Source organism: Emys orbicularis, chromosome 6 (assembly GCF_028017835.1).
Source record: "Emys orbicularis isolate rEmyOrb1 chromosome 6, rEmyOrb1.hap1, whole genome shotgun sequence".
NCBI classification, from domain to species: Eukaryota; Metazoa; Chordata; order Testudines; family Emydidae; genus Emys; species Emys orbicularis.
In genome coordinates this window covers 59,205,722-59,227,465 of record NC_088688.1, presented here as the reverse complement: position 1 = coordinate 59,227,465, position 21,744 = coordinate 59,205,722, and the positions used below count along the sequence as shown (strand labels likewise).

Here is a 21,744-nt window from a genome sequence, read left to right as displayed (position 1 = left end):
ATGAGACAAGTACATTACCTTTAATTTCATTTACAGAAAGTAGATGTTAAAGAATAAGTAACATGATTAATGGCCTAAAACGTGGATGGAGTGTCATAACTTTACATTAGCATTGGAAATCTCCTATAAGAAGTATTTTTACATATGTGAAGTGTAGGTGAGTGGTAGTAAGACTAACATATCACCTAGCTATCTCTTACTTAATCAGGTTTAGGGCTACTGGTAGAATGAATAATAATAATTAAAATGTACACCTAATCACTGCCTGTCTGTAGTGCTAATTGCTGTCATTGAAAGAATGAATTGTTTAAAAAGTCATTCTTCATTGAAGCTATCTCGCCTGTATCATTGGTGGCCTATTTTTAGTACCTGTAGAAGTCATGATTTTTGAATTTATTAGGAGCTGTGATGAATGATAAAACAAATCATCCATTTACATATCTTGACACCGCTTTCGAGAATACTTATTTCTTACAGGCAAGTGTCACATTGCACATAAAAGCTGGTTAATTGTGTGCTAATCTTCTGTATTATCTCAAACTCTGTGATGTAGTGTTCTAGCAGTAGTTAATATTAATTTTATTTATTTCAAATGAATGTAATACCTAATAAAAATCCTAGTTCTTTTATAATTTCTTACATTTGCATTTTTACATTCAGCTGTTAATTAAAATTAGGCATGCAAATTATAAAATTTATCTCTATTTTAAACCTTAAAGCCTGTGTGAAACATGGAAATACTAACATTTTAACCATTTTTACTAAAAAGATAACATTACTGGATAGTGTTTGTTTTCATCGGGGTTTTTTTTCCACACAGTTCAATAGTTTCATTGATCTACTGTTTCTTACAAAAATCTGCCATGCTTTGTGAACTTCACTTTCTAATCTCATACAGCAACCCTTCCTTTATGTTGTTCCTGCTCTCCCTGGTCCCAGAACAGTAGGGTTGCCTTGACAAATCTATTCAAAAGCCATTCCTCGGCCTTTATTGGTGGGGACTGGAGCCTTTGAAATTCTCTCCTCACTGCAACACAGCTGACATCTTCTTCCAGACAGAATGAATTAAGGAAATACAATAAGACACTTGATCTACCAGTCAAGGATCTTTCCACAGTGAGGACTGATTCCATGGTGCACAACTAGGGCAGCAAGCATCTAAAAATACACAATACATGCTTGTTTACCGGAATAGCAATCAACCATTTTTGCAATCATGATTGATGGAATGATTTTTTAGAAATCTGTCTGGAAATTCATTGGCTCTTTCCAAGAAAGTTTTTTTTTAAATGAAGTTAATCAGTTTTTACAAAGGCAAAACTCTGAAATAGTTTTGTAATATCTGAAGCCATGAAGATTTTGTATTTTAACTGACACACCTCTAAATAGCCACATTGCTTTATTAGGTAATCTTAAATATAACAAATTTTGTGTAGTCAGACAAATCCTAATATCTAATGTATCAAATGTATCCTAATAACAAATTTTGAAGTATTTTATTTGATATTTTGATACACAATCTTTTCTGAACAAATTCCAGTGAAGAAAAATATTTAAAAGTAAATTCTTTTTAGTCAAAAATTTAGGACTGAAATATAAACTTGTGTTTATTAAATATACATCCACAAAGGGTGATATTTACATTTTAAAGTGTCTGTACTAGTTCATTTTACCTAAATTGGCAGTTATTTCGATAATCTGCAAAACTATATTCTTCCAGTCATAATCCATTGCTTTACAACTTCACAGCCGTGGCGCTGTCTCAACAATAGGTTGCATCATCACACCCTAAAGATTATGACCTATTAATACAAGCAAGCAAGATGGGAGATTATTTATATTTGTCATCAATAATTACTAACCAATTACAAAGTAAAATGGTTTGAATTACATGTTGGATAATGTAGGTCCCAATTCAGCCAAGCATTTAAGCACATGCTTAATTTTAAACTGATAAATCCATCCCTAATAGGCATTGGGCCTACTCACGTAGATGCCAGTTCATCAAAGCACTTAAATCCATCCCCATTCAAAGCAGCACTTCAGGATATACTTAAAATTAAGCACATGCTTAAGTATTTTTGCTGAATCAGGGCCTTGCTGTTTTACTTATTATATTTGGCCACATGTGAAACTAAGGCCCAAATTCAACAAGGTACTTAGGCATATGCTTAACTTTAAGCATGTCAGCAGTACCACTGGGTCTACCTTTCAGTCCCCATTGTGACTGCTGCTTAAAGTTAGTCACATATTTAACTAACTTGCTGAATTGTGGCCTATATCTATAAAGTCTAATGATTTAGATTATTGCTTCACCATAAAATTGTCTCTTACATTACAGAACTGTTGTAACTGGGTGTCTAGTTCAGAACCACTAGATACATCAGTAGAGTCCATGTTGCCAGACTGCCCACGTGTTTCTGCAGGTATGTATACTTGTTTATAGTATGTGTATAGTACATGTATATGGTGTCACATGTGCCCATGAGTGAGTAGTTTGATTGTTTAAAATGTGATTATTGTATTATATATATTAAAAATAATTTTTGCTTTTGCTTTACCCTTCTATGGCTAAATGATAAGCAAAACAATATGTGACTAGCTTTTGAATGCCTATCATAGCCTTCTATTTTTATGATTTTTAGTATTTTATTTTGCCTTTGTCTAGGACAGCTATACTGAAATTCTATGGCTTACTACTAGTTTGTCTTTTGTAGCCCTCTTTTTCTCACTGTGTCTGATTAATTTTTGAATACTTAAGAACTTAAGAAAAGTAGTGATAGAGATTGTGAAAGCTCCGAATTTTAGGCTAAATTCCCCAGTAAACATCCAGCATGATATTAAGACAATACAAAAAAGAACAAGTGAATGAAAAAGTAACCCTTCTGAAGCTCCGGTTAATATGAATCTGTTCTGTACAAACAGTACAAATTACAAAAATGTAAACCAAAATTATAGTCCACCAGAATATTGGAATTGGTTTTCTACTGTGTTGGTGATGTTCTTGAAATGGTAATGTCTTTCATTAATGGAAGCATAAATCATAGGTGTTTTATTCAATGAAAGCTATTAATGTAATAAATCATTTGTTAATGTGTTATAAAGTTATGTAATAATTTCAGGAAGATATTAATGAAACATAAATTGTAAATATAACAACAAGAGCTTCAGTATAGAAATAGTTGTTTGGAATATAAGAAGCTACTATTGAACTTTAATTTGCCAAAAATGAAAAGCACAGTTACAGGATTTCTGTAGAATAGTAAAACAGTTTATACTGCACAAGATAGAGGCAACATACTACCCACCATTATATTCATTTTTATATTAAGAATGGAATGTTAATTTTTATCAGACCCTGCTGCACATGAAGTACAATTGTTCATTTTACAAGTCACAGGTTAATATATGACTATTTATTTGAAGTCGTCTAAAGTCCTATTCTTGCAAATGAAGTTCAGGATTTTTTTTAAAGGCCTATATAAAGTTAATTGTATTTTATTTTAGAGCTCATTTAAAGCCCCAATCCTGCAGTCAGATCTGCACTGGAACATGGATCCATATTAGTAGATCCAACTGCAAGATTGAAGCCCAGAAGTGCTAAGTGTCAGTTCTGTACAAACCCAGTGAAATAGAAATGTTTCTATTATTGCCATTGTTGTGGTTGGAAAACTAAAATCTAGCTTCAGTTCTGAACAGAATTCATAGACCAAACTTTTAAAAAGTTGTTACTGACTTTTGAAAATTTAATACTGCACAGAATTAGCAATTCTAGATAACTTTTAGTTTTAACTTTAATTTCCCTATCTGTTGTGTAATAGTACATATTACTGGAGGGGGAGGACGATCTATAATGTGTTCATTTCAGAAGAGCCATTCCAGTCTGGCTGGCAAATAACAGGTGTTTTGAATAACAACCGGCATATACCCAAAATACCAAGAAGACTCCAGTTGAGCTTTTGTTCTGTTTCTGTTTCTATAATATTATATTTCAATAATGTAAAGGTTATAATATAACCAAGCTAGAATCAAGATATTCAAAATAAAGACAGACACTTTATTTATATATTTTTTAGTTTTTAATGATGATGTGCGTTAAGAACTAGCTTCAGTCTGAGCTTTACATTTCCAAAGAAAATGAGTCATATTGGGCATAGTTTTAATGTTGCAACTGGTGAACTCCTGGCCCCATTTAAATAAATGGGAGTTTTGCCATTGATCTCAAAGGAGCCAGGATTTCACCCAATAATTATATGTAGGTTTTTGTATTTAATGTCATAAGTTTAAATTATGTACAGCACTTTGATGTTTTAGAAAACATTATAACATATTTTGCAAATAGATTTTGACTACAATGATTTAAACATAAATTATGTAATACCAATTTGATGATTCTCTAGTATATAATCAGAGCTTTAAATAGGTTCAACATTATATAACAGTTGTTGACTTCTAGTTTCCTAACGTGTTTTTGTTCATGTTCACTATATTTTGTCTATATTTTATTATAAGTAGACAACTGTAAGATATTTGCTGAAAGACAAACAGTGAATAATCACTACAGCTTAATTATATATCCTCATTAACATATACATCTGCATTAAAACTATCCATAATGAATATGTGAAGTATTACTAGATATTACAGTATTAGTAGCCAGTGTGATAGATTTGATTTCAATCCTTCCTTTCTGAGAACTGCAGTACTGAAGCAATCCACACTGACATATTGGCAGCATTGTTCTTGATATTTAAAAAGAACAGTGTTTCAATCATTAGAACAATAAGAAGATTTGAAAAAAAAATCCTTTGCAGGGAAAAAAAGAATTCACCTCTCTTTTCTGCTTAGAAACCACTTTTTCCTTACATCTGTACTGAGAAATAAGTTCAAGGTTATCAGAAGTATATCGTTGCCTCTTGATCATATCCCATGTGTTAGCTTTATAATACAGGGTCCACCTGCCCAGCACACCAAGAGTCAGGGGCGGGGGGAGGTGGCTACTAATTGTTTGTGAGCAGACCTCTCCTCCATTGATGGCATAGCCCTCTGCTTGCTGAGTCAGATCTACCGGCCATATCCTTGCACAGCACTGGAGAGGCTAGCATATTAATAAGTCATCAAACTGGAAAAACAAAGCTGTATATCCAGCAAGGTTTTTCAGACTTTTGATTAGAGTATCACTAACTGGTTAAAACATATCTGCTGCTAATATTTTCATTCACGTTCATATTTACTTATATAGAACTAAGAACAAAGAATAATAAATACACTTTAAATTTAAAATTAAAATTGCAGAATGAGACTTGGGAACAGTGAGATAATATGTCATAGCATTGGATGAGGGAACACATATAGTTAATGGGGTACAGAGAGACTTGAAAAGCAGTAATTACATAAGATATCAATGAATTTGATATGAACTTGTAATTTGGTGTGGTGGCCCAAAGAGGCCAAAGTGATTTAAGGTTCCATACTCGGAGCAATCATGTTACAGATGAGGGTGATATTGGTTCCCTTTTATACAGCATTGGTGAGACTTCAGTCAGAATAGTCTATGCAGTTCTGTGCAATTCATTTCTCAGGGTCTTAAAGATGTCATCATGGCAGGGGCAGGTGATCTGTGAGAATATTCCAGAGGGGCTGCTGGTCCAAAAAGATGCCCAGAGATCCTTGGGATTTCACAACTCATTTCAGAATTCTGCAGTTTAGGAGAACCGTGCCATCTACCTCTCCAAGGTATATCTGACAACCCCTGTAACTACCTCCACTAGGATAATGACACCAAATCTCTGTGTTCTCGAAACTCCACAAATGTTTGTTTACCCTAGAGCTCAGCCTAGGGGAGAGTCCAAATTAGCCTTTACAAACATTATTTACTGTAAGTTAATTGGCAATCAGTTAACTTAAGGTAAAAATTCTAATATAAACAAGCCCCATAAGTATTCTTTTGCAGCATTTCCTACATAATTATGTCCCTTCCATAGGTTTTTCTGTGATATATATTTTAACCTTCAATCAGTTTCCTGGGTTCTTAGGCGAGATTCACTAGTGTGAAATTTCTGGGATCTCATTGGCATCTTTTTTAAAAGCATAGCCCCACATTGTAACTTTTCAGTCTTCAGCACCTGTTGCTAAATTAATTCTTCAGAAAAATTAGCAGAAAAATTGGAAGATGTATATTAGGCCCTGTCTACACAGGAAAATTGACTCAAATCTCTACTGTGGAATAAATTAGCATAGTGATTATTCCAGAATAGAGAGTTCACACATGGAGCTATTCTGAAATAGGTTATTCCAGAATAGCTACTACAGTAATTTTCCTCATGTAGACAAGGCCTTAGGTTACATGCATTCTCCTTTGCTGTTAACTTTTGGGTGTCCAACTTCTTCTTTCATATGGCTTGGGTAGGTAGCAACAACTACAAATTTATATCTAAGTTTGATAGCCAGCACATTGCCACTGCAGTGAGCTGGTGAATGTCCTTCAGGCCCCTGGCAAAAGAACAAAGGGGACACTCATATATGATGTGCTCTATCATTTGTGCCTGGTGACCACAGTTGCATACAGGTGTTTGCCTCATTTTCCATTTAAAGAGGGTTTATCCAATCTCCCATGAAATGTCTGATGCGATTCAATCTGCACCAGTCTTTCCAACATAAAACCCGGTGGTTCCTTGGCGGGGTCCACGATGAGCTGTTTGTTTTGAGCGGTCAAAATGCTCCTAGTGACTCCCCATTGAGCCTCAGCATTAAAGTTGGGTGTAAGGGTCTTGATGCGGTTCCACAGAGGGTTGTGGGATTTTAGTCTCGTCTTTGGCAGGTTCTGCAGGTCATGGTGCAGCGGGATCCTCATGTTTGCATTGACATGGTTAAGAAAGCGAGATGTCTGAGCAGCTCTTCTAATCTGTGCAGGCTGGATGTGCGATAGGACTGGGAGCCAGTCGACTGGAGTCGATTTGAGCGTCCCTGACGCTATGCACATAGCATTATTGAGTTGAGTGTCAAGGAGTTTAGTGTGACTGCTGTGAGACCACACTGGTGCACAATATTCAGCCACAGAATATACCAAGGCAATTCTTGCGGTTCGTAAGATCCATGGTGCCCAACTTAAAACACATTAAAGAGGTCTTATTTTCATAAGGTGTGTGCTCAGCACGTTCTGAAAATCACACCTTTTTAACATCTCTGTAGTTGGGCACCCAAAAATTGAGGCACCTAAAATCACTAGTCAGTTTTGAAAACCATGATCAGTATAATTAAGACATCATTAAATGAGAAGATTAAAATATTAAAAGGCAAACAAACTGGTGCAGAGATGAAGAGTCTACACTGATCCAGAGAAACACTTTGATACAATCTCCCACTACTACAAGTGGGAGATGTCAGTGACAGGTTGTAAGCTTTTAAATCTAAATGCTATTCTAGGTCAGTTACCAGGCATTATTTCCTGTTACCAGACAGTCATCTCAGGTTTATTTTCCAGACAATATATATTTTTATTTTAGGCAAAATTTCTAACCAGTGCTGAATACAACTCGCTTGCTTGGAGTTAGAGGCAGAGCATTGTGATTATTTATACAGTGCTCATGTTGTATTACGTATAAACAAAAAGTAAGGTGCCTGCCCTAAGCAGCCTACAGTCCAAATTAGACATAATACAGCAAGGGATGCCAATAAATAAATGCTGAAGGAAAAAAACGGTGGTAATAGCAATGAAAGTTCATGAAATATTTTTCTTACTGGGTTACAGACACTTCACCTTCATAGAGCCCAAGCAATTGTTCCTTGTGCATGCGAAGTGCAGGAATGCTGTGCAGGTCTAGGTCCCTTCTGAGGTTGAATGGGGAGTGAGTGTGGAATGGGGGAAAGGTGGTGGTACTCTTCCAAGCTCAGCCCATAAAATAAACTTTGCCTACATTAGTTGCCAAAATGAGGCACTACTCACTGTTGATTGTGCAGATACTCAATATATGGTCACATTGCTGCTTAGCTCCCTGTGTGCTGGTGTGTCAATGCAACAGCTCCCTCTCTGGCCAGGCAGAGTGTTGCACCAGAGGTCACTGGTCTGGTGGGGCAGTCATTCGGTCCATCTTTCTTGAGTTCCACTGGGGCATGTGGATTTTCTCCTTATTCCTGGTGGGGTCAGCTGGTCCTGGTACCCAGGGTCTGGAAACCTCCTCAGTTCTAAAGTCTCTCTGGGAGTTGGTAGGGGAATCCAGGCCTGCCCAATCCACTGTGTTCCAATTCAAGTTCCTTAAGCCAGACCTGCAGAATCAGGACTCAGTAATTCTGGTTGTGCCCTGAGCTCCTTTCTAACTCCCCTGGTTTCTGTAGGCTCTTCATCTCTTGGTCCGGTTGTCCCTTCTCAAGGTGCTGTCTCTCAGCAGTTTCTCAGCAGCTTGATGGCAGGAGTTCCTTTCTCCAACCTGTTGTTCCTCTGGCAGCTGCCCCACCCTTCTGCTTCCCAGTTCTCTTATCCTCCCAGCTGCTTTGAGGCTACCGAACAGCATTGGCCAGCAATACGCTCATTAACTCCTTGACTGCTGGGCCAGCATGGTGTATATACACTCTATGACACTTGCCCGTGATAGGGCCTTTGAATGTCCTTCAGAATGGGTTTGGCTCCTTCGTGGTTGGAGTGAAAAAAATAAGCAGCGGTGTCTCCCAAACTCCACCTACAAGTGGCACCAAAATGAGATGTTACTTATAGTAAATTGTGCAGATCTGTGACCCTCCTTGTCTTTTTTCCATGAGGAATTAAATAGTTAGCAAAGATTATAGTGAATGGGCATCTGAGTTGACCCCTCACTGATGAATGGGGCAGTTCATACCACTCTGAGCTATTGCTTCGGGCTCTCTTTAGACTCACATAGACCTCTCTGCATCAGTTAACCTTGGAAAAATGAACAGTGTTTCTTCACAACCGTAACAGTGATAGTCTTTATTTTTTATGAAAGCTGAGATTCTGGGGAACAAGATAGTTGATTCAGCGAGGGGGCAGTATGGTGTATGGGTGCATACCAGCTGGCCATGGCTCCCTCATACCAAGACTAGAATGTGGCACTGCAATGTGGCTGAGGCAGCTACTCCATGCTAAGTAATAGCTGTAGCCCCTTCAAGAGATCTGAGTAGCATTATTGGATCTGCATATATGTATAAAGGCCTGTCCTAGTGCACTCACAGTGGTGCAAGTGAACCCTTGTGCAGTGCACAGGGCATACAAGAGACCACCGTGCATCACTGTACCTGTGATCCCTATGCACACATGCAGAATCATTGTGAGACCCTGGTCCCATTGAAGTCAATGGCAAAGCTCCCATTGGAGCTAGGATTTCACCCGTTCGATCTGAGTGATGCCTTACACTGACCTTCCTCCCTCCCCCTGGCTGATTTTTACTAATTTTTTATTGAAATACAAATCTGCATATATACTATAAGGCCCCAATCCAGTAGTGACACCACATGGGCAGGTCCCTGTGTCTGTGCAGGTTTCCAGTGAAGTCAAAGGGGCTCTGCATAAGTGCAGGGGTTTGTACTCCTGGAGTTCATTACAGGATTGAGGCTTAAAACAGCAACCTCATCCTTGCCAGAGTAATCAGAGCACAGATATAACTTTTGTCTGTTTTTTCCTTAGCTTTAATTATAGCAGACTAGACTGATGCTTTTAAAAGTTTTAAAATCTTGCTCAGAGTAAACAAGGGTCCAAAAACCACAAACTGCCTTGAGCTGATTAAGAAGATGTCTGACTTAGCCCCATAGTTCCTCTTAGTTCAGCTTACCAGTGCTTCTGATTTCATACTTTTAAATGTTTTAACACTGATGAAGGCAGTAAGATTTTTATACTCAATTCTTTTGTCTCTACACGAGTAGTTCATGACTGGTGATAAATATCCAAGATCCTTAGTAATTAAAACTGTGTTCATTTTACCATATGGGAAGATTAAACCAGACAATGTGCCCATTTTGCTAAGATGTTATTTCTGCATTCAGTAGTTTTTCACGGAGATTAAGATTACAATAATCAGTGTTTACTGTAAACCTCTTTGCATTCTCTGGCTTCATGTTCATGCAGTTCTGTCAATGAAAGCTTTTTATTTAGGAGGAAAGATTAAAGTTTGAAGAGTTTTTCAAAATGAGACATGCACCTATGCTTATTTACATAATCAAACAAAAAAATGTAGTGGAACATTAGTAACATGAATTGACAAATGCAAAGAAACTCACATTTAAGGCTTCTACTCTAACCTTCTTTTATACTGTTTTCCCTCAAGTCTCGCATGCCGTATATGCTCCTGTGCCAACTTGTCAGTTAGCTACTTCCTTACCCCTTTAATTCTGGCTCCATTACCATTTTCAGCCAATGTTACATTTTCCGTATTTTTTGAGCATATTTTTGTGTGTGAATAAATTTCCTTTATAGGAAATTATAATGGAATCTTTGAAGCAAAAGACTGCAACAGCAACAACTTTGGTGCTGCTGCTGCACATGTGAGCTTACCTGTCCTGTCTTACCTATGTGATCTTAGAGTGAGAAGTCTAGTAGCTTTCTACCCATTCTATTCTTCAAGGCATGCCCATTTGTAGTCCAAATTCACTGCTGAAATAAGCAGATACAACTATATCAAAGCTTTGAAAATTAGGGTTTAGATTGGTACCTTAACTATACCATATAAAGTTATTGCCAAAAAGTACTTCTAATATCAACTCTTTCACCAACCAACCCTTTTGCTACCTCTCTTGCCTCTTTTCCTGAGCACCTGTTTCCTCTCAGTTAAAGGTGAACATCTGGCACCAATGATGCTTTATCCTCCAGCCTCATACAATGCATCCAATGAAAAGTGAAGGTGAGATGCCAATTGTTTTGTTCCTCCAGGGCATGTTAGGGATATGTCTTAGTCGGAGGAGGAATAGAGGCACCTCATGCTGCTTCCTGTAACTAAAGCTAAACCTCACCTTAAACAAGGGCTTGGTGCAATATTTCCAGGAATAATTCCTTTCCAATGCAAAAGGAGAGTGTTAACCCTTCAATGTCCTTTAGGATGATGCAGCCTACTCCTCCCTGCCCCTTAACTGGCTCACTCCATGAATGAGGGATGGGGCCATACCCCTGCTTCTTTTTCACCTCGTTTGGAAGTATGGAGGCCCCATCCCAGCACAAAGATACTCCTTGAATGCACTTAAGTGCTTAGGTGGATAAAATAGTCCTTGCACTCTCCACAGAACACAGGAACTGTGACTGTTCCTTGCACAAGCCGGCATGGGGAAGGGGAGGAAGGGGTCTTGCTCCTATTCTTTCCTACTGTAACTAACATAAAGGCCCAAGACAGTCTGGCTCTTTTTATATTCCAAGTTATGTATGCTTACCTCGGTGATTATAAGTTCCTCTACACTTTGAGCTGGAGGTGTTGCTCTGGGTGTCCTTAAGCCTCTGACTGCCAGATGCTGGGTCTGGATGACTGGGGATGGATCACTCCATAATTACCCTGTTCTGTTTATTCCCTCTGAAGCATCTGGCATTGGCCACTGTCGGAAGACAGGATACTTAGCTAGATGAACCATTGGTCTGACCCAGAGTGGCCGTTTCTATGTTCTTATTTGCTACATTTTACTCCTGTTCACCCTGCCAACCAATACATCTATGGGAGAGTGAGTTGGTACATCAGTGTAATTGTTACTAAGGGCTAACATCCTGCAACAAGAGAGGGTGTTGAGTGCCTGTCAGGAGGCACTCATTGCCATGGTGGATATAGCCCTAAATTCTAATTTCAAAATCTTATTACTAATGTTGTCACAGCTAAGAGAACACAGCTTGCATTTCAGATCCCAAGTTGAGTTTGCAGGATTGGCAATAGGGACTAAAAGTATTACTTGCAAAACGAGAAAATTTGATATGGAAGTTATCAATAGCTGACAAACATGGAGTCCCATTATTCCATTTTTAGATATCCTTTTCAGAATATAATTTCACTTTAAGCCTTAACCTGTGAAGAAACAGTTCTATATTTAGAAGGCCTGATTTTTTTCAGTGAAACTGATATGTGAAACCAGTGAAAAGACTTGCCACTTCCTGCTAACCAATGTCAGCAACTAATCTTATCATGTTAATGTAGAAGGACAGTCAAGTGACTTGCCTTAAATTTGTTGTGATTGTAGTGTATTTATGAAAAGCGAAAGCAAACAACTGCTTATAACAAATGTTCAAATGCTCATTGTTTACATGAATAGTTTTAAGAACAAGGCTAATGTAAGTAGACACAGATTAAACTCTTACATTTACAGCATGAAAACCATACTCTTTATAACTAATTTTTTTAAAAGATCAATATTTTGAATAAACATTTCATTCCAAATGCCTTTACTATATTAGGTAAATATATATAATTTGCCATATTCCAACTTTAAATACAAATGAACAGAATAGGATATTTTCATATGAGCGTATTATTATTTTATACACTTCTACAACACTTGAACAAAAAAATAATCCACATAAGACAATGGTTAACCAAGAGTAAACCATTTTAAATTATGTTCAGTGTCTGTTCTATAGCTAATTTGGATGTAAATGTCTTTAACTTTTGAGCAAGCTATTTTAATTAAAACAAAGTTTAAAATAAAAAGTCCAATATTGTTTTTTTCAGGGGAAGAAACATAATGTTTATGCTTGTAAACTTGAGCTCTCTACAAATGATACACTGTGTCTGATGTTTATTTTATTGTTTAGCTGAGGCCCTTGCATTAATATATAATCTGAAAACTCTTAAGGCCAAATTCTGGCATTAGTTACTCACACAGGGCTTCATTTGAGTTCAACAAAAGCCCTATGAATGCATGTGAGGGCAGAACTTGGATCTTAATTTGCTTTGCTGAGCAAAACAAGTTATGTCTGTGTGAATTGTTATCCCCTTTGGCTCCCGATTGGTCGGAATGGGTTGTAGAAGCTGGGATCTGAACAAGGCAGCAGAGCAGGAACAGGATAAGAAAGCTGGAATCAGGAACAAGGCAAGGCTCAGGAGTCATGCAAGAAGGTGGGGTCAAATGTAGCAGCCAACAAGGAATTAACCTAATTGCTCAGAAAACTTCCTGTGCCTCTTTCCAGCCTAAATAGCAAGTGTGAACCAATAGGAGAGGCCAGACATCTCTTCCAATTGCAAACTTCTGGGTGGTTTCAATGTGAGATAGGATCCTCTAGCCCACACTCCCTGGTGGTACCAGAAACCTTCTTGGGTGGTGGCTACAATCTGAGGACTACCTGGGGACATGTGGACCCAGGTTTCAGACCTGTGATCCCCCACTCTTGCTCAGAAAAAGAACACAAAATGCAGCCATGTCATCTTAGAAAGCATGTCAGATTAGTTTCTGCTAACTTTCTTGACCACATGTGGTAGTCAAAGAACCAGACCCAATGACGAGCTTTTCTGACCAAAATCACCAGTTGACCCAGCTTGACATTTGAAGAGTAACATAGATTTTCCACAGCTTTTTTGAAGTCTTAAACTTAACACCACTAAGAACAAAAGAGGAATGAAATTTCATTAAATTTTTTTGAAATTTCGTAGTCTTGCTCCAGTGTCATGGCTCTGGTGCTCTGCTATTCTTCAGCAGAATACTGTGCCCCTATGTGGTGTCGTTCGCCTCACACTAAATTGGTCAATGTCTAATTGAACTTGACCATGCGCATCATCACAGGCATCCTGCACCCCACTCCTATTCCATGGCCACCGGTTCTGAGCAACATAGCCCCTCCACACATTCATCGCAGAGAGTCAACAGCCAGACTTGTGGAAAAGCTACGTGCCAGTCCAGGTCTCTCACTGTACACAACATTTTCAGTCACCCCAGTGCATGAATTACGTTGAAGCTTCCATTGTAATCTCAACCGCCAGATCGGAATCTGTCAGCAGGACCCTATGGCGTGATGCGTGGTCAGCTAAAGACATTTAGAATGGTTTCCTTGTCACTGATCCAACTGTTTGACCACTGGGATTTGACCCGCCACGTCACCTTTAGACTCGCCTAACAGGTTCTGAACTGGCCAAGGAATAGGCGCAGCCAACCGCTACGCATGGGGTCTGCGCAATGACTCGCTTTGTCACTGTGGTCTGCGTCAGTCAGTGGTGCATGTTGTTGAATACTGTCAACAAACCAGACTTCATGGTGGCTTTAGGGCCCTTCATTCTGCTGATGAAGCTGCTATTGGATGACTCGGCAAGCAACGCAAACACGAGAAGGAGAAGGAGGAGGAGAAGAAGAAGAATTATTTCATGACAATCTAACAAACTCAAAACCAGGGAAGAGGTGGTGAAAAATAATTTAATTGCAAATATTTTGCTCAGCTTTACCTGTTGAGCTGTTTTCCATGACTTAGTTTCAGACCAGTTCAGATGCACACCCAGGAGGCATATTGTCAAGTGGCAGAAGTGGCATCACAGAGTTGCCTTATTTGTTTTTTCATCTATGCGAGGACTGAAGTGAAGAAGAACAAACAAGATCCAGAAGATGAGGGCTCTGAGGAGATCATGACAAATCATAGATGGAATTTGCTACCACATGACTAGCTGAACTCAGAGAAATACCCCACAGTCTACACTGTTGGAATGAAGCCACCAAAATCAATTTTTTAAACAAGGATATTCGGTGCAAAATCTATGTTAATACTAGGATGCCTAACCTGCTGAGGCATCTTACTAGGTGAAAGGGGAGGCAGGAAATCTAGCTTATGTGGTGGCTGCTGGGCCATCTCCAGATGGATGTTTTCTCCTGCTCATGACTTCAGTGGCAGTTGCACACATACAACATCTTACCATAGCAGGTCCCAGATTCCTCATATCTGTTTATCTTAACTCCAAAGGAATTACAAGCTCTGTGAAGTGGTGAAATCTTCTATATTCTTGCTTGCTCATCCCCTAAATGAACAAAATGAGAGTTTAGATCACAAAGTTAATGTCAGCTTTCTCCTCTTTGCTTTCTGAATGCTCTGATTATTAATTGGTGCAAGGGAGGGTAATTGTTGTCTCCATTCATCCCCCACCCTTTACTTATTAGAACTACATTTTGTTCAGAACTTTTTTTAATGGTTGTAGCTAACAAGTTGTTACCTTAATAAGCAAGAGTTCCCAACAGTCACAGGAGGACTGGTTTAGCTTCATCAAGGTTAAGTTTTATAAACTATTTAGAAATAATTTTCCAGCTTCTAAATACAGAAATGAAAACTGATTTTGCATGTTTATTCTTCCTGTTCATAAAGACTGTTCTAATAGATTTTGTTAATTCTGCTATGATTCTGTTGCTTTAAATCTTTCTTCTATATTCCTGGGCTGATTTAGTGCACAACTTAAAGTTTAATGTTACTAGATGATTTACTGCAGCTTTACAGATGGTATTTCAACCAGAGTCTGTGGACTGAGTCCTGTCCCCACACACGATACACTATTGTGCTAGCATAAACATGGATATTGATACAAAGTCAGTGAAAACAGACTCTAAAAGTAACTCTGTGCTTCTACTCTCAAATTCAGTGGCAGCAAGTTTCTTCTTAGATTTCAAATGCTGACTGTGCATTATTTGCATAGCGCTGAACTTTAGCTCCTTATTTTGTGAATCATGTTCATCAGTATTAGTAAAACAGTCATTAGAGTTAAATTTATTTTTACGTCATTCTCAGACCCCACCCACATTTATTTGGCTATTTTTAATTTCTGATTTCTCTCAATAAGATGCTTTGCAGAATTCACAAAATTACTCAGTGCTATTAATGTCTTAACCTTTGTTGTTTATAAAAGTTTAGAAGGTCTATTATAAATTGGGGGTAAGTGCTTGTGATACGCACAGCACAATTTGGCTGAAGTGGTCCCATTTTACTGATAGTCCTTCTTTGGATAGTTTTAGAAGAAGTGCCTGGCACCAGCATGCTATTAGGCTGTAATTAGTGTAACTAACAACTAATATGAAAGAGCAGAATAGAGGTCGCCATAAGACTTCAAAGGTCTTAACAGGTTAAGGTTGGAGGGCAATCTATCCCCTTGCTTAATCTGTTGCCATATCTGGTGAGATTTGTTAAAATCTTCAGCGACCTCTAACCTGGAGGTGTTGCTCCCTCATAATTTACTGGTCACATGCCATATTCTTTATTCCCGTCTGTTTAGATGAGCATGAGTCTTGGTGAAAGGCAGCTTCATTTTAGAGTTCATGTACAAATGTGCACAGATTATCAGCTTTTTAACGCAGATAAAAGATTATGGTTTAAACCGCTTTAATGTTCTTGTCCTGCCAGCTTTGGACTACAGTGAAATAGTAGTTTTGTTATGCTGTGAAACATAATTTGTAGACGACATTTAATGTGTAATGTAGGAGTAGTTTTAAAATGTAACTATTAAAATAAATCAGTGATTGTGTAATTGATTCTAACAGATACTGAATATTATGAGTTATACGAGATGCTTCCCTAAACCTAATTGCCCAAGGATAATTTTGTTTGTGATTTCATTGAACACTAATGCTCTTTGAGGATAAATACACAACATAAGAATAATCTTATCATGTTTTCATGTGTGGTTCTTAACCCCTCTCTCTCAAGCATCTGACAATGGGTTCTCCTTGATTACACCTGGCCCTAACTGAAAGCTGATCCAGATGGGAGGCTAAGTACCCCATCCTTTCTTGTTTTGCTCCTTATCGTTTTGCCTTCTAAGCAATTGTGGTGCTGTTCCTCCAGATGGAAGGTTCTAGAGAACCCCTCTAAGGCCACAGACAGAGGATCCCATGGCTTTCACCTTCCACCTTTTCCCTCTCCAGGTCCCAACACCACACTTTCACGATGAGCCTGAGCACAGGTCTTAGGACCAAGATATCTGAGGCCACTTAGGCAAAGTGGTGCACAGCAAGGTACTTGACTGGCCCAAAACTAAGCTTAGTTTTAATTACCTTTTAAACTGATTAGGGCAATTTAAAGGACAGAGAGACTGAGTGAGAGGAAGAGACGGAGCAGGCTGATGTCAGATTTGAAGTTCACCAGAAAAAAAAATCTTACAAGGATTTCACAAGCAATGACACTAAGGATAGTATTTGGAAAATCTTTTTCTTTCAAGACTATCTTGCGATTAACTATGGGAGTACTACATCAAAGCTACACTGACTTCAAAGCTTAGAACCACTTACAGTTTGCAGCTATTACTAAAACATACCACTTCACCCTGCCAGCAACTCATCTTAGCTAAGTTACACCATCTACCTCCTGGCCTCTGTTTTGTACGGAGGAAAAAAAACTTTGTAAATTAAATATTGCTCTTCACACTGAACTAATGTCAGAGTAAGAAACAAAAGCATTAAACGGAGGTATTAAGACACTAAAGATTTAGGGTCAAACTCTAAATAAGCAGCATGTGTTAAGTAAATTTTGCCACAGCATTCTAGCCCAATTCACAAATCCACAAATAAAAATGAGCAAGCTATTTAGACAGTTATTTAGACAACAGAGCCAGAGGTTACCTATCCAGCACAAAATCCTGTAAAGCAGATCTTGGCTAATGGACAGAGTTAATACTGTGGTAACTTGGCACAAGTAGAGTGCTCCTTGAGCTCAATGATACATGCAGCTCAAACACCAGGTATCTTACAATATCAGTCCCAGGCCATATTCTGTAGTGATTAACTACACTAGCTGATTTTTTTTAGAGATATGCAATGTTGCACATTCATGTACTATATACAAGAGCAGTGTGGTGCTGTTGGGCATTAATAATCATTTATTGCTGTAGTTTTTTTCTTCTTTATAAACTGGAGAAATTGAAGAAGAGAAGTTTGAATATTTGATATTTTTGAAATCCCTGCAACAACTCATCTGCAATAGTAGGTCTATACTACAACCTCTGTACTGAAATAAGGTTACAATGTACTGAAAATGTAATTTATTGCAACATTAATACTATTCAACACTTAAAATTGTTACATTGTTATTTTCTGATTGGGAGTTTTATGCCTAGGGTTTTTAAAATGGTACATTAATTTCTGTATAAAATTTGTCTTGTAAATGACATATTAATAGAAAGTTAGGAACAAGTGTGATTCTTTGAGTGTGCTTTATATAACAGTTTATATGTTCAGTACAGATCAGTGACATGCTCTCTAGAGCTAAGTGCCATTAATCCATTTACAGCTGCTCATTGCAATGAAGAGAAATTACTAGTGAAAGAACTGATCATATGTTAAGGAGAATTTCTCTGCTTCCATGTATTGTTCTGCTTTTATATTTTGAATATATGTTTGGTGCCTTTGCAAATGTTTAAAGTGACTCTTTTTACTTAAAAAGAGAGAGTTTGGCAACAGTCAGCAGTTCTGAATCTTTTGGCTTGTGTCCAACTTGCTGGTTGTTTTGCCATACTTAGTTCCACATCACTGAATTTAGAAGGCAGAAGTGGCACAGCTCTGCACTGACCTATTGGTCATGACCACTCCTACCTCATTCTGAGCATTTTCATCCTAATCTATTTGCACAAATAATGTAGTTCTACAGCAATAAATGAAGATTTAAAATACAGAGGCAGTTCACATATTGTTTCAGAAGGATGTTTTCCAGTAGATGTAAATACATGAATTATAATGTAACAGAGTCAGTTGAAAAAGATATTGTCTTTAAAGAGTTGACATATGAAAAGAGAAAACAGGAATTTACTTTTAAATTTGAAATATGTATGGCAATTGTATGTTCTGTCTAAAGAACGTGTCTTTGCTTTAGAGATATAAGGTGGTGGGAGCTTCCTGACTGGCTGATTATGCAATCAAAATGTCAGAGTATTTGAAATAAATTGTTATTATAGAGTCAGGTAAGACTTCATCTCTGAATTTATATATTTCATTCCATTGTAGATTTTTTTTCTTAACGAATACATTTCTCTGCAATAAATTGTTCAGAGAATGAACAGCAGAGTCATTTGAGGTTCATTGAAAATATAGGAGGACATCATGTTTCCTGTCCTTTTGTTAAACTTGGCATATTGATTTTTTGCACAGCTTGCAGCACAGAAATGTGATCTACAGCTATGGCAAGGCAAGCTAACCACATGTGAATTTGTTAAGTACTGCTGGATTAGCAGGAATCGTCAGACTGTGCAAACACAGCGACTTGATTTCCTCTGTAACTCTTTATTTATGACTTAATCAATTAAAATAATAAGTTATGATTTTCTTAATCATAAATAACTGAATAATCACAAATCATCTACAGAAGTCATTTTTTCCCCACGCTCACTAATTCCCATGAAGTTAGCACTCTCTCAGTAACTCAACTGCAGTGTTAAACATGCAGAACTTGAACTGAAGTTGAGGAGAAAATATGTAAAAATGAAGATTTGACAAATGTTTGCTAGTGTTTTTTTAGATTTGCCCATGAAATTAATAAAGACAAGGTATGTTTCTTAAATAACTTTCAGGTTTTAATTTTAAATTGTCATTACTTTTCTCTGTGTATTCCTTTCCTGTTTAATCTTTTGTTCCCTTTATGTTCAAAGATAGTAAGATTATGGAAGCTACTGATGCTGCAGAGTGTATTTAAATTTAGTTACGGTATAGCCTTGTGGAAAGAGCTCCTCTGATGTGAGGCTGGTTTGCTCTTCTCTCTACATTATTAAACCTCCTTAAACACATCCATTATACGATTCACCTTCCTTGACTTCAAAGAACACAGCAACTGTGTATAGAGGATGAACTGTAACTCTGTAGAGTGGGTTACCTGTGGTTTCTTAGAAATGTTAATGTATTATCTGTCGTGTTTATAAAGTTCTCTGTTTGCTATTGGATGTTAAGAAACCATTCTGAAATTTTAGAATCAAACTGATCAAACGTCCAAGGCAAAGAAAATGATTAAGGACATATTAGAGTTTGGCATCATTGTCATCTGTCCTTTGAAATTGTTTCTTTAAAATAAATCTCTAAAAAATGTTAATGTAAAGGGTTACTAAGTGGGAAAACAAAGTTGCTATGATTTTTAAGGGATCTCTGTGTGCCTTCTGACTGAAAATCATCTTGACTAATGCTGGCCTTATCGTTCAGATATTGGAAACTAATCTTTTCATAATATTTGGAATAAGCTAAAACCTGACTTGCTCATCTCATGAAAAAGGTCAAAACAGAGAAGAAAGTGCCACTGGTTTGTGTTAGGTGACACTGTGCCCTGCTTGTCTAATTTGATTACACAAAGCCACTGAAGCCCCGGGCAAAGCTGATTTTAGCTATAATCAGCTTCTTAACCTTTTGAGAACTAACGTAAACACTACCTACCAGTGGTTAATTATGTTGCTGAGTTACATACAACAATGTGCAAAGGTAAAAGTGTACAAGTACAGTAACACATGTTGTGACAAAATGTAACAAGATTATTTAAAGGGATTACAACAGCCTACTTTCTATCTGTGCTTTTTGAATTTTTTTCTAAAAAAAAAAAAATTAAAGATGGGTTATAAGGGCGACAGTTCAATATTAAGCATAGTTTTCCTGTTATAATCCTGGCTGATCTTGGATTCCACTTACAAATGCAGAAAAGGGGTTAAATACTGGTCATGCAGATGTGACCTTGGATTTGCCACTTTAATCTGAAATTATTTCAATTGCATTATAAATGTTTATATATGATAAATTATATACATATAGTCATGCCATTATTAGCTCCTGTCAGAATGTTTTGTGAGCTGTTTGGGCAAAAGAATAGAATATAATGCTCTAATTAGAAGAGAAGCACCTGTATCTATACATGGATGTAAATGGATGTGTCCTGGGGTAACTTTATGGTGTAAATGATCCTCTCCCATGTGATATGTGTGAGAATCACAAAGTTGAGATGAAAGACTTATGTCATAACTAGAGCTATGCAAAACACACTGGTTTGGGTTATACATTCCCCGAAGAACTCTTGCAGTTTTGGATTAGCATGAACTTGAAAACTTGTAGCAAACCTCAAAGTGCATGGCATTGACTACTGCAGTCAGCCCAGGACCTCCCTGAGAAGCCTGAAATCGCCAATCTCCCTCTTTTGATGTATTTGGGGTAGCAGTCTGGTCCGTGCATGGATCTTCTGGGATTGGCTAACTGGACTGTTTTTCTTTTTTTGTCTTTGTGGAAGGTAAATTGAGCCTGCTACTTCTTAATCCCAGTACCTTGAGGGGAGCAGAAGGAATTTAAATACTTCCGCTCATCCTGCTTCCACCATTGACTGCTCTTACCTCGTTGTGGACAGTATTCCCTATTTCTGTAATGCATTCAGGGAAGCATCAGACTACAGAATGAAGTAAAGATAGTCAGCAACAGGAACAGAAATAGAGTTTACAGTTCTGTTGCTGCTAAACTGATGATGTGAAAGAATTGGGCAGGCAGCTCACTCCCCTAAAGCAATTGGGGATTAATATGAGTTTACTTTGTTGGCTCCTTGAAAGCTCAAGATGGGAATGAACAGGCCATCCAGCCACCCTGGAGATCCTGGAAGGGGAGAGGTACAGATGGCCAATCTCTGAGTACACTAGGAGGGGAATAGTGATTACAAACCACTGGACCTTCCTTCCAGTGTGTGGGGAGGGAGCTGGAAAGCTGGCTGAGTCCTCTTCGAGTTTCACCCAAACCTCTATGAGTTTCACTTTCTAAACGGAATGTGAAACCAGCTATGCTGGTGGCTCTTAAAATGTGTCAATTTTCTGAAATAACTAAATAAGTTTTGTAGTTTAATTACTTCTGTACTTATAGTATTCCGTGTATTTCTTG

General features: G+C 37.8%; 1 protein-coding gene across 1 annotated transcript in view; it reads left to right on the top strand.

Annotated features, from left to right (window-relative positions):
* Positions 1–21,744, top strand: part of ARB2A (ARB2 cotranscriptional regulator A) — a 354,588-nt gene that overhangs the window by 260,128 nt on the left and 72,716 nt on the right. Inside the window, exon 10 of the mRNA XM_065406106.1 lies at positions 2,342–2,426. Coding sequence (XP_065262178.1) covers positions 2,342–2,426 — 85 coding nt within the window. The remainder of the gene's footprint in view (positions 1–2,341; positions 2,427–21,744) is intronic.